This window comes from Oryzias latipes, chromosome 19 (genome assembly GCF_002234675.1).
Source record: "Oryzias latipes chromosome 19, ASM223467v1".
In the NCBI taxonomy this organism is placed as follows: domain Eukaryota; kingdom Metazoa; phylum Chordata; class Actinopteri; order Beloniformes; family Adrianichthyidae; genus Oryzias; species Oryzias latipes.
In genome coordinates, this window is record NC_019877.2 from 22,096,251 (window position 1) to 22,109,517 (window position 13,267).

The following is a 13,267-nucleotide window of genomic DNA, read 5'->3' on the forward strand; positions in this document are numbered from 1 at the left end:
TTTTTAAGCCTCGTTTTAACGTCTATTAGTTAAAAAAAAACTACACTTTATTGCCAAAAGTATCGTCTCAGCTGCCCTGACTCACACATGAACTGAAGCACCGTCCCATTTCTGAACCATATGGTGGACAAAAGCAGAGGAGTTCTTAAAAATAAGACTCTGTGAAAATCAACATAAAAGTTAAAAATGCTTCTTCTGCTAAAATCATTGATTCTACTTTGGTGAACCGTCGATTCTTTTGCTTATTACTGCTGTTAATCTATTCCAAAACACTTGTGCAGCATAAATAATATGTGCTTTAAATCTCTCTCTATTTTTCTTTAACAGTTCTTAAAGAAAATCAGATCAACTTAGTTTATTTTACAGTTTCAGGAAATCCTCAGCCATAAATTTACAAATCTGACTAAATAAAACTGAATAAATGCTAAAAATAAAAGTATGATGTATTGTTAAAATGTTTCAAAATGAAATTTCCTTAAATCAAGGATAAAAAGAGCTGTTTCAGCTTCTGAGCCTCAGAAACCATGAGAGATAAATACAGCGATTTGATTGGTTAGAATCTGGACCAGTCAGCAGCTGTTTGGTGGCAGCTTTGTCACGTCAAACTTAAACTTATGAAAACAATATCAAAAATAGGAAATAATGCGACATCAAAGACAACAACATTTGTGTTGCAAACGCAAGAATTTTTTTAAAGGAAAAAAATAGTTTTTGAAAGCAAAGATTAAATATTTACATTTGCTACTTAAATAAATCTCACTTGATAGGAATAAAAAATCCATCTATTCTTCCAAGCTAAAGAGAAGAGAAGAGTCAGCCACAAATGCACTTTTTAAAAATTAATTTATTAATTTTTGTTTCAAATTCAGGTCAACAGCATACAACTCTCAGGGCCCAAATCTCACGGAGAGCAGAAAAGTCAAGGAGCATGAGCGCTCAAAGGAACCGGGCCAGGATCAGTGCAAAAGGAAACGGTCCGCCTGTCTGTCTGTCTGTCTGCAGGAGGGAAAACGGAGCAAATCCACACGGGCAAAACACAAAGAAAACCCCCTCATCTGCTCAACTAAGAAAGTAATGTGAGGAGAACACGGCAAACCTACTGCAGAAGACCCGTCCTCAGAGGAGGCCCGCCAGGAACTCTATGGATCCTGACGGGATCCTCAAGTCCACGTGGAACAAGGAGGCCATGAAAAGCTAAGAACTGGGGCTGACGTTTGGGTGTGTGAGCATCAATGCTCAGGGTTCCGCTTTGGTCACAGCTCTATGGCTTCAGATGGACATCAGAACCATCTGGCTCGTCTAAAGCACTTGCTGCATCTCTGGGTTTTGGTCCCAATCTAATCCTGCAAATGAATGAAGCCAAAGTGAGCCGGAGTGACGGACACCGCCTGCAGCGAGCTTTCCTGCCGACTGAAGTCTCCAACCAGAGAGGACGACTCCAGAAAGCCCCCACGTCCTGCCGAGGGTTAGCTCAGGACGGGACACAGCCACCAGTTAGATAAATCTGGAAATCTGTCAGAAATATGTTTGCAGTGAAAAGCCTCCCACCAAAGACGACAGGAAAACCCCTTTCAGATGAATCCGTCTTTCAGCATCGCTGCGTCCGTGCAGAAGAAGCAGACGAGCAGAAACCAGCACTTTTCAGCTCAGGGGTCTCAACCGCTTTGACCACGGCTAACAGCTCCTCCCACTGCCTGACGGCAGAACCCACAGGAACCCGGCCCAGGAGAGCTGCAGAACCACCGGCATGAGAAGAACCCCAGGTTCTGCAGGAAGAGGAGATCTGCCCGTTTCAAGCAGCAGTTGGATTTAAGCTTTCTCTGGGCTTGTCGTCAGGGAAACAGAGGCTACATTTCACGTCTGCTGAAGTCAGAAGCATCCAAACCGCTCGGAACCACTGAAAGGTCTGATGGGAGAAACCAAGCAGCTGCTGTTTGCCCCTTCTGGACCTAAATGTGGCTCTGCCAACAGGAACAGTGAAGCTGTGCAGGGGATTTCTGGTGGAGCTGCTGGCATTCTGCGGGGGTGTGTGGTGTGTGTGTGTGTCTGACTGATGTTGGTTCTGTAGGCCTGTGGGACACCAGCATCTCTGAGCATGAGAGAAGACCCCCCCCCCATCTGATACAGCTGACAAAAGACCCTCAAAGGAGAAGGACAAACAACAAAAATGTTCCGAAGCAGCCGAGGAGCTGAAACCTTCACCCCCGTCTCCTAGAAGGCGGGGGCTGTTTGGAAAGCTCTTCACCAAAAACCCGCTGCTGGGGGAGGAGAAGGGGTCCTGAGGCGTTTCCCTTCAGGTGTACAGCAGCCCGAGTAACAAAGGAGGGGAAAGCTTGGAGGGAGCCTTCATCTTGCAGCTGATCCTGGACCAGAGAGTTTGCTCGGGCTGGAGGGGGGGGGTCTTAACTGCGAGGCAGACTGCACATTTCACAGTGCTCTGTGCCGGGCTGGTTCATGAATGTGCAATGGAGACAGGACCACATGGCCGAGGACGAGGCGGGAACGGAGGCGCCGCCCATGGCCCCGTAACCCAGAGAGCTGGATGGCTGGCCGCCCACTGTGCCTGAAGAACAAGAGACAAAGGTGAGGTGGAAGGTTCTGCTCCGAAACACTACAGGTGTACGCAGAGCAGCGTCCCGCCAGCACGTGCAACGCCTCTTTCAGTTCCTCAGCTCCCTGGATGTCAGTTACATGTTGTTTTTTCCATTCTCATTGGCCCCATTTACACTGCATGGTTCAAGTGACCCAATTCGGATCTTTTCCTCTCATGTGGCACAGATCGGACATGACCGGTGAACGTGTAAGCAGGACAAAACCACATGGATTCCATTTTTCTCAGATCAGATTCAGGCCTCATTCATATGTGGAAATAAATCGGATCCGAATCGGATACGTGCATTTGCGTGTGGCATGTAAGCAGACAGATCGGATATTCCCCAGTAAATGAGAGTCGTGTGTCAGTGACGTCAATTCAAGACACCACCAACTGAGATCACATGACTTTATAGGTGCTTTTGTGCTGATTTTGCTGTTGGAGGACAGCTGGAGCCCCATCAGCGTGTTACCTTTCAGCCTCAGGCTTCAGACTGTAGTCGGAAACCGCTGTCATTTCCGGTCCGGTCCCGGTCAGGACGCAAACGGTAACTAATCAAGCGGGACACCGTTGCTCTGGAACAGGCTAGAAGCCGTTTATTTCTTTGCCTGAATCAAACTGTTAGTGCAGCACAACGTCTGCAAACACTTCCTCATTCAGAACTCAGAGAGAGCGCATAAGCCTTTAAGCCGGCCGAGCAGCCCATCTTTTTCCCCTCCTGTGCATCCCCTCGTGTGCCTGCCTCATCCTGGAGCGCCCAAGGCAACGCCTCCTTCCTTCGCTGCGTTGCCTCCATGACAACCGCCATGTTAAACGTTTGCCGTTTGGACCAACACGCATCTTCTAAATGTGATTTAATTACTGTTATGATTATTATTAAGGGCCGGCTTGCTCATACTTTTTTTAATCCGTGCGGTCAGTGCTCAGGTCCGCGGAAGGCGGAGATGCTGCTACGTCACGTAGTCCTCAGAACGTCTACGTTTGATAGCTTCAGCATTGTATAGTGTAAATGCAAAAATCGGATATGGTCACTTTTAAAAGATGATATAAGCGGGTCATCAAAAGAATCGGATTTGGGCATCAAGACCTGCAGTGTAAATACAGCCATAGTGATCTTCTAAGCATAGCCAAGAGGATGGATTTTACTTTGAAGGAAAGACCTGATTTCAGGAACCCTTTGAGTCTTTCCCCACCCTGGACTCACTGGGTGCTTGGATGGCTTGTGGGATGAAAGCCTCAAAGGTTCATTGATGTGAACCGGGACACCACTCAACATATCTTTTTTTACGCTACGTTTCACCGCTGTTAAAGTCTATTGACTCACTGCACAGTTGCTCAATGGTGGCCCACTGCTCAGACTTCTTCCAGGTCTGTGCCAGGTCCTCGTTAGACGTCTTCACTGCGTCCAGCAGGAGCCCGATGCTGTCCTACAAATTAAAAAAAAAAAAAAGTCAACGGCTTCCAGACCGCACAGGAAGAGGTCCTCATTTCAGAATGGAAACACTCACTCTCAGGGGCATGACTTCATTGGTGACGAGGAAAAGCAGCAGGTGGAAGTCTGACACGATGTCCAGGAATGACGTGGAGGAGCACTGGGACAGGTACGTCGCTAAGCTGTGAAAATCCTGCAACCCAACAAAAGGACGATTCTGCAGGTTCTGACACAGAGTCAAGCTTTAGCCCCCAGCAGGGAGGGAGTCTGACCTCCTGCTGGAGGAGGTGAAGCTTCCAAAAGGAGTTACAACGATGAAACACAGAAAGACCAGCAAGCCCTTCATTTCTATCTGTCTAAATGCCTTTTCTTTGGTTCCATTGATACATCTACTGGTTTCTGAATCAATAGAAGTCATTCCTGACATTATTTTCAAATATTTCAGGATTCAGACAAGACGAGGCTTTTATTTTGACAGGACCGGCCCCCTCCCCAGGCCTTCCGTGATATCACTTACTTGGGTCTCTCCAAGAATATCCCGGTTCTCGATGGGAAAGCGCTGCGTGGACGTGAAGGTGTACTGGGGGTCCTTTGGAAAGGTGGTGGTTATCTGGGAAAAAGCACGGCGTCAGAAGAGCAGACGTGGCTGAGCCCCCCTCCCCAGCAGATCCTGGGACTCACATCTATGATGAGGTACTCCACGGGAAGAGGGCGAGCCAGAAACGTCACGTCATTTCCAAATTTGTCTTTGTCCTGTTGGGTCCAAGAAGCCCCACAGAAACACAAGCAGCATGTCAGCGTTTTCCTCGTGGGGCCGTTTTTTCAGCAGCACGCACTGTGGGGGGGGGGGGGGGGGGGGGGGGGGGGGGTCTGACCTTGAAGAAGACGTCCGGTACGTACTGCTCGGGGCTGGACTCTTTAGCGTAGCCCAGCTCTGGAGCGTCTTTGCAGGGCAGGAGGCACTCGTCTCTCACCAGAGCCATGCACTGGTTCGACACCTGGTACCCTTCAAAATGCACCTGGTTATCAGGTCCGCCTGAGCTCAGGACGAAACGGGCCATTCGGGGGGAGAAAAACACTCATCAGCCGAAGAAACGGTCAGAGAAAAAGACAGAAACTAGAGCCCAAAAAGAGTTTGAGCGCCGTTTGTCCATAGGTGGCGCCGACGCAAAGCTGGAAGAGAAACACTCAGAGGTGGAAAACCCAACAGAGGCCTTCACTTTTAAAAGAAGGAAACATCTCAGCTTTGACTTTAGGATCAGACTTTTCTGCATGTGGAGTTTGTAAAACAGACCTGTAGCCACCACAGTCACAAACTTGGATCCAAAGAAGCCGTCTCGAGAGAGTCTGCATGGGTTTGGATGCTGGTTCTGGAAGTACCCAGAAGTGATGCACTCCTCTGCGCTCAGATAGTAGGAATCCTGACACACAAAGTTACACATTTATTTAGCCTTTATACACCTCTATGATTTACAGCAGTATCACAAACCTCTGATCTAACATTTGAATTCCATGTGCGTCATGTCTGAACCCTTTTTACATAAATTGGACCGCAATTACTTTTTTTATCCTTAAAAAACAACCACTAAAAACAGAACCAGGACAAGACAACATCAGGTTCAAAGACAGCAGCACACAAAGGCTGAAAGAAGCTTTTCCTATGAGACGAATGAAGCAGCGCTGGTTCGATCCCGGCAGGTTAGATGGAGGAACGCAGCTTTGGCCCTCTGGGTTATTTACCTGGTTCCTCAGGTAACGGACCGTCCCTATCCTTGTATCTTCAGACAGCAGGTCGGTGAAAATCCATCCCACCTAATTCAGGAAAGAGGGAATCCATGTGTCATTTGGGTGAGAACAAGGACTGTTTCTGCTGGCAAAGCTATAAAAACCAGCAAGACAACCGTTTATACTCAGAAACATTTTTACTACATATTTTGAAAAAGGGAAATCAAGTGTGATTTAATGACCCGATTCAGAAACTAGGGTTAAAGGTCAAAGCCTTGAACTGTTGAGCAGACAGGAGAATCTGAGGATCACAGAAGGAAACAGCTCCACCTTGCAGAGACCCAGTTTGGCTGCGATTTCATCCACAGCTGCAGCTTTCGGGTCCTCCAACAGCTCCAGGCTGTTCTGGTTGGCAGTCTGTAACCCATACAAAGGTTTGGTTACACAAAGAAAGAGTTTCCCTTCATCCTGGAGGGGAGGGGGACGTGTCGGCTGGGACTCCCACCTGTGGGGGCTCGTAGATGGCAGCCACCTCGGCTCTGATACCCAGAGGGATGTCTTTGTGCTCCGTGTACCTGCCGTACAGGTATCCCACCCTCTGGCTGCCCGTTTTCCTCCAAAAGTCCAGAAAGCGATCTGCGATGGTGTGGTTTTCAAACATGATGTTGTCCACATGTCTGTATTTCTAAAGCAAGACGGACACAAACTTATCAAAGTGGTTGTTTTGTGCGAGCCACAGAAGCCCAGTGCTGGTTTTTCCAAAAGAGCAGAAAGCCTCACGGAGCTGTGCTCTGACAACACACCTGTCTGTTGAGAGTTATGGCACTGGGCTGGCACTTGGTGCAGATCCCGTCTGGCCAGGGCGGGTGACCCTCGCAGCCCGACTTGATCTTACAGCTGATGTTCTCCAGAGCGGCGAACTTCCCTCTGCGGGGAGGGGAGTCCGGTCAGCGGTGAGTTTGACAGGAAAACCAGAGGACCGGAGCCGACCGTGACGAGCGGCTCCTCACTTACTTATCTGCTCCACCAGTCAGCTTCCGGAGGTTGGCGTGGAACGACATGTGCTTCACCGGCGGGTCCAGGTGGTTCAGGTAGTCTTCATCAAAAGGCTGCATCCAGATGCAGAACAGATGTTTAGGGGAGGAAAGCAGTTTGGTTTTTAGAGAGAAAGGAGGGATTTACCTCTAATGGAACACAGTGTACACATTTCCCAAGGGCGCCATGGCGACACCTGGAAGAAAACAGAACGGTGAAGCTTCCAGCGTCGGATTCCGTAACACAGCAGCATCTGGACTCTTACAGCTGTGGATCTCTGTTCCGGTAGATCTTGCCATCCTGCTTAGCCAGATACTGATCGATCTCGTCCTCCTGGACCTGGGGGGCCGAGGAGGACCGAGGGATCAAGGAGGATGACGAAGAGGAGGAGGAGAGAGACGGTAGTGATGAAGACGAGTGCGGGATGGCTGTATCCATTTTTTCCCCGGAGGAAGAAGATGTAGACGGGAACAGAAACAACATGTCCCCATGCCTACAGTAAAAAGATCAAAAAATGATGACAACCCGACTAAAGTACAGGTACAACCCAAAACTTAGATTATTAAAACAAGATGTACTAGCTGTACCAGTCAGTTTAATGAATGCAGCTTGCATTGTGTGAAGATTAAAATACTTTGAGCTTCACTTTATCTTCATTTTAATAAAGGAAGTGTAGCTTCTCAGAAATAAAATCCGGCTGATCAAAGGAAGGATGTTCTCCACACAGATGTTCTGTTCTGTCAGCCGCTCATTCCTATGATGGGAATTCTCGGTTGGACCTGGTGTTGCACGGATGACAGCGTCACGTTCTGCCCTGGTTCTGCTGACAGCTGCCTTCAGGTTCGCCGGTTCTGGCATCTCATCTTCCTCTAAACAACGGTCCATAAATCTAAATATTCAACAAACTCGAGGTTCCTGTGTCGGTGTGAGCAGGTAGCAAGTCAGGGAGAGCAGCAGGAAGAGCGGTACACCGTCCCGCCAAATGCAAACCTGACTTTGGACCATTGAGCAACAGCTCCTCTCTATACCTCTGAACCATTCAACAGAGAGTGTCAGAACATGTGTAGGGTCAAAGGAGATGAGATGTAAATGTATCAACAGTTTCCACTTTGATTCTCGTGACCAGGAGCGGCCTGAGAAAAGACCCGATGATGCTCAGACGAAGCTCAAAGTCTGAACTAAACAGCTGGAGAACCAACAGAAGTATGAAATCTGACAGTCATCAGGCACATCCGCGTCTTCTAGCACTGGAAGATGCAGCTTGAATGTTTCCGACGATAAGTGTGCAGAGGGTTTTACGCTGTCATTCTCAACACAACGGCTGTAATGTTGATTCAGGAAGAGTTTTCTTGTACTTACTTAATCTTGAGTAAGCTGAGGGTTTTGTTCTGAGACAGGATCTCTCCGGTCTTGTTGCGGTTCAGATAAACTGAGAATCCATTGGAATTAAAGCCAAATTCTTTGGCCACCTGCAGCAGAGATGAAGTTTGTAGAAGACACACAAGATTTCTTAATATTGTCAAACGGAAAACAAAGTACAAGCTCCAGTGTTTTCCCCAAAGACAACTTTGTAAATACTGAATTCTTGCTGCAGTACAACAAAAACAGCAGAGCCTCCTGTAGAGCAGCTTGTCGTAACCCAATTTTCAGCTGCTGGGACGGGAAGGCCGTCCACCACAGTGCCTGACAGAAAACCAGCCCCACATCTCACTGCGTTGAAGGAACTCCCTGCTATCATTCATATGTCGCTTGTTCTGACAGGAATTAAATGACCACAAAGAGTTGGTTTCAAGTCAGAGAGCAAATGTCGTCATCCATCCTCACTATTATCCAAAAACAGTCGCTGTTCTCAGGTGAACACAGACGCTGTGTCCCAATTCCCACCGTAAGCCCTACATACTGCCCTCTATAGTGCCCACGCGATATTTAGAACTGTCTGAATCTACAATTCCAAAATCCAGTGCCCTAGAAATTTCCCAGAAGTCTCTGCGAAAAACCAGTGTGTATCGATGCTCACTAGATCAACAAATATAGACCACAATGCATTGCAGCGGAAGAATTTTTGCCAATTTTTTTTTGTTTTTTTTAAATAAACCATCAACATTTTTATCTTCAGAAGACAGTGGAGTCATACTGTAAATAATCGTTGCAAAACGCTCATAATAATTAGATTTTAACTTCATGAAATCCATGACATCATATCCACCATTAAAAATAAAAAAAGTGGTGAGCGTGGTGTCTGAACACTAGATAGTTTTTTAGCAGTGACGTGCAGTCAGGAGAGGCAGGTGAGGCTGTGCCTCACCTGTCATTATGGGAAGAAAAGAGAAAAAATAAATTCAATTATTATATTTAATCAGTAATTTGTGCTTTGCAGTCTTTTTCCATTTAAATTTACCATTTCTGGGTGTTTTTTTCTTTTCAAAATCGCTGAATTTCCGCATTTGCCGTTCAGATACTAAGAAGTGATGTGTGATGAGGCACCAGCCCGCTGAGCCTCACCTTGGATTGCGCAATACCTATGCAGTCAGACGGTGCTGCTGTCTCTCTGTATGTCGGTTCAATCACTTGTACTATATGAGCTGAGTTTACATAATTTAGCAGATATATTTGATGCACAGTGCTTGTTTTTATAAATAACTGTATGTGAGGGACGTGTTTCTTGTGCTGAGCGCTAAACGCCGGCGAAAAAGCCGCTGGGTGAGGCCAGCAGTTCTCGTGCCTCATGTTAGGGGGCGCCGGTGAGCCCTGAGATTATGACGCTAAAAAACAATAGAATAAGTGATAGCAAGCGGCAAGTCATTTTCTTCAGAAGGAGCGGCGTATGGACTTTATTTACAAGTAAAGGTAAGATGATAATAATGTTTGTGCTTTTTTCTATGCTGCAGTTTGTATATGAAAAAAAACATGTTGAAATGATATTTTAAACAAAACACGTTAACTGTTGTCAATCAAATGGTGAATAAGTTACTCAGTATGGTTCATATGTTTGTAAATCTGACTGATGACGTCAGTGCCTCACCAGCCATTAACCTCACCGCACGTCACTGTTTTTTAGTAGGTAGGGGTTAGGGCAGGAATGTGGACACAACCACAGACTCATGGTTTGCCTCTGCAGACAGTCTGCTTCAATTAGGATTTCCTGTTTAAAGATTGTTAAACTCCCCCCCCCGGCACCGTCACATACATTCATACATCTTTAATGAAGAGATGCAGAAATGCTCTGTTGAAGTTCAGACCTATTTAAACCTTTAGAAAGTCACTAATCTAAAGCAAGCAGCTTCAGGGCTCGAGTGTAAATTTAAGACAAACAACCCTAAGTTTGCATTACATCCACTCAAAAGTCTGGAGGTGTCAGACGTGTCCCCCCTGGAACCTGCACGACTTCACGCCCTAAACAACAACAGCACCAACTAAAGACGGGGAACAGGACTATAAAACCTAAAAAATGAGGATAGATGTTTGGCTTCTTAAATTACCGCCCTTGAAAACTGGATCATGGGTAAAGCCGTTTCATTTAGGATAATCGACTTTTTTTAAACAAGTTAATTTGCTAGGTGATTTTATTAGTGTTTAACAGTCTGATGTTCAGAAACCTGATGTCTTTTCTGACATTGATTTTCAGGATGCAGGTTTCAGGAAAGAGCCTAGAAACCTGAGCATCCCTGAGTGCAGAGTCGCTCTCTGCTCACGTCTCTGGAATAATTCACTCTGTTTGTTGAGGACAGTTTCACAGGCTCTGCTAAAGACAGACGCTTGATAAAAATCATTTCAACAATCAAAGATTCATTATTCCAGAACAAAATCAAGGGAACGACTCCAGACTTTGGGACATTACCTTTTTTAGAAAAGCAGCTGCCGTCTCCCTCTTGGTAGAAGGAATTTTTCTCATTCCATCAGGGGATTGAACCCTAATGATCTGAAAACAAACAACAACACGTCCTTAAATCATCCACAGCAGCCCGGCCTGTCAGTCAGAGACACAGCACCTGAGTGGACGTGGAGGCAGAGAGCGGTCCGCTGAAACATAAAACACTCAGCTGCCCTGCTCCAACCGTCTCCCAGTAAAATCCAGTGTTTGTTGGACTTCAAATGCAGCCAGTTTTTTAGCAATTTAAAGCCGTTAAGTGGTTTGGAGCCTAATGAGGGCCCTGGGGTCAGCCGGTCCCTTTGGGAGTTCAGAGAACCACGTGGAAACATTTAGAGTCTCAAAGACAGTCTCAAGACCACCTAGGACCGGGTCCAGTTCAAAAACCGCTGGACCTGGACTGCTCCAACCTGGATTCAATTCATTTAGATAGTAAAGAATACATTAAATACAGTTTCTGATTTGTAGTTGATCAGTCTGCCCATTGTTGTGGGGTGAGCTGGATTGTAGACAGGCAACACAAATTCACAAGACGGGAGGCAACAGAAGTTCCAGACAACAAATGTTTACATTTGAAACGGGTCCAGCGGGTTTTCGAACAGGACCTGGTCTGAGGTGGACTCGGCGTGTAAAATGAGATAAAATGACCCTATTTCACATTTTCACAAATCAGACGAAGGTTTCACAAATCAGCAACTGTGTTTTATGTATTCTTTACTATCTAAATCACAAGTGAATCCAGGTTAGTCCAGGTCATGTGGTTTTGGAACAGGACCAGCAGGTCCTAGGTGGTGTTAGTGTGAAAAATGCAGTGGAAAGTTCCTTTAGTGGCCTGGCCAATCAGAAACCAACTTCAGCGTAGTTCACAGATCTTCAAAACATCAGGATGGACTTAGACCTCTTCATGTTGAAAAATTTGAGCTTGGTTTCATCATTTGCAAAACTATATTATTCTTCTGTTTTTATTTTATTTTTTAGAATTGATGTACTTTTTTGGTCAACTGTTGCTTTAAAATATCAGTAAAGAAACAAATATACCCAGACATCAAATCAACTGAATGATGTTTCTGGAGAATTTGTTTCCACAGTACATAAAAACCAGGAACCTTCTCTGGTTCTGTCAGCGGCAGAATTACCGGCCCCAACCCAAATTAAAGGTTCATTTGGAAACCCGTTTAGTAAAGAGAAAAACAAACTTCTGCTGCTGTCACTCACTTATTGTTTTTGAGACACATCATTGTCAGCACTGAGTGACTGTGGCTACATCATCTATTGAAAAAACTGGGATATATTAGAAATAAAACTCACAAATTAAATATTTAAACAAAACGTTTTCCATCTCCGGCTATTTTTAACCGAAGCTTGGAAGCAACCTTGAAAGCTAATCTGAGTGGAAGAGCTCAAAAGGCCGCAGTCACTCTTGCTAATGTTAGCTAACTGCTGAGCTAATTCTGCTGCCTCATCACTCCCGACTTCAGCTAAGAGGCTAGCGACCGTTAGCCTGCTAGCTCCCCGCGCAGAGTCACCCGGCCCGCCGACACGCTTACTATGCTGTCCGCCATGGTTCTTCGTGGAGGATCTCCGTCAGTGTCGCTGTGTTTCAGACCAGATGCAAAGAAACTAACGATCAGGTACAGGCTGAGTAAGAGCAAAGCTCCATCACAGAACTCAGTTTGACACCAGTTCAACAACGGAACGAGCCCGGTGGAAACCACCAATCGGAAAAGAAAGGTTCCCCCTACTTCCGTTTAAAAAAAGTTTTTGTTTCTGTTAGCTTTCACAATTATTAGAAAAGTACTATTCTTGAAAAATAAAAAAATAAATCTTAAATGTCTCAATCCAAATGGTGTTTTTCAAGATGGATTATAATCCATTGATCTAATTTTGAAACGTTTCTTTGTCGGTATCGGGTCGATTCGATTCGATTCTGCCTCAGATAGATCGATCAGGTTGGATCATAGGAACAGAAATAGATTTATTTATTAATTGTATAATCGTTTTACCCCTAATCATATATATTAAGAAATACATTTAAATACATCAGCAACTTACACATATAATTTAAAATATATAGCAATATATGGAGGAAAACCTATTTCTGGATTTTAAATATGTAAAATCTCATAGTTTGTAAATAAACCTTTTCTCATAATTGCTTGTGTCTTTGTTGAAATAGATGTTTTTGGTCATTAAGTAGAAACCCTAAATAAGATTTTTCAACCGACATTTTTTATTATAAGGAAATGGATGAACCCCATATGGCTATGTAATTTATATAACTTAATTGTTGTTGACTGTAATACTACATGGTTGTTTACATAATCCAAAAAAGAAAAAAAGTCTTTGAGTCATAGCTATATGTATTTGTTACATGTGTAACATCATATAAGTCTGGGTGTTACGATTATGGGATAATGATAAATCATGTAATAAAATGGTTACGGTAGAACAGGGGTGGGATTATATAAGTTCGCTTCCTTCCACTCCCTTTACAGCAATATTTATTAATATGTCTAATTATCCTAAGTTTGATTCGTCATTGTATGAATGTATAACTGATGATTGTATTGTTGTTGTGTATTATTATTATTATTTGATTGCTTGAAATAAACCA

The 13,267-nt window shown here is 45.0% G+C and overlaps 1 protein-coding gene across 1 annotated transcript; it reads right to left on the reverse strand.

The window, feature by feature from the left end:
• Nucleotides 1–826: 826 nt before the first annotated feature.
• nploc4 (NPL4 homolog, ubiquitin recognition factor) lies at nucleotides 827–12,369 on the reverse strand. Its single transcript, XM_023949282.1, has 17 exons — nucleotides 12,201–12,369; nucleotides 10,624–10,704; nucleotides 8,145–8,254; nucleotides 7,051–7,278; nucleotides 6,933–6,981; nucleotides 6,765–6,859; nucleotides 6,554–6,677; nucleotides 6,256–6,435; nucleotides 6,081–6,167; nucleotides 5,766–5,837; nucleotides 5,320–5,446; nucleotides 4,901–5,061; nucleotides 4,707–4,778; nucleotides 4,543–4,635; nucleotides 4,102–4,218; nucleotides 3,918–4,020; nucleotides 827–2,563 (listed from the first exon to the last, which is right to left on the reverse strand). The coding sequence occupies exons 1-17, from the start codon at nucleotides 12,213–12,215 to the stop codon at nucleotides 2,403–2,405; spliced, it is 1,875 nt and encodes a 624-aa protein (XP_023805050.1). The 5' UTR covers nucleotides 12,216–12,369; the 3' UTR covers nucleotides 827–2,402.
• Nucleotides 12,370–13,267: the final 898 nt, after the last annotated feature.

What these genes read in the sequence shown, in the direction of transcription:
- nploc4 (XM_023949282.1), bottom strand. An exon ending in CTGACTGGTGGAGCAGATAA is followed by an intron (nt 6,678 to 6,764) that starts GTAAGTGAGGAG and finishes CCCTCCCCGCAG; the next exon opens with AGGGAAGTTCGCCGCTCTGG. An exon ending in CCATCTACGAGCCCCCACAG is followed by an intron (nt 6,168 to 6,255) that starts GTGGGAGTCCCA and finishes TATGGGTTACAG; the next exon opens with ACTGCCAACCAGAACAGCCT.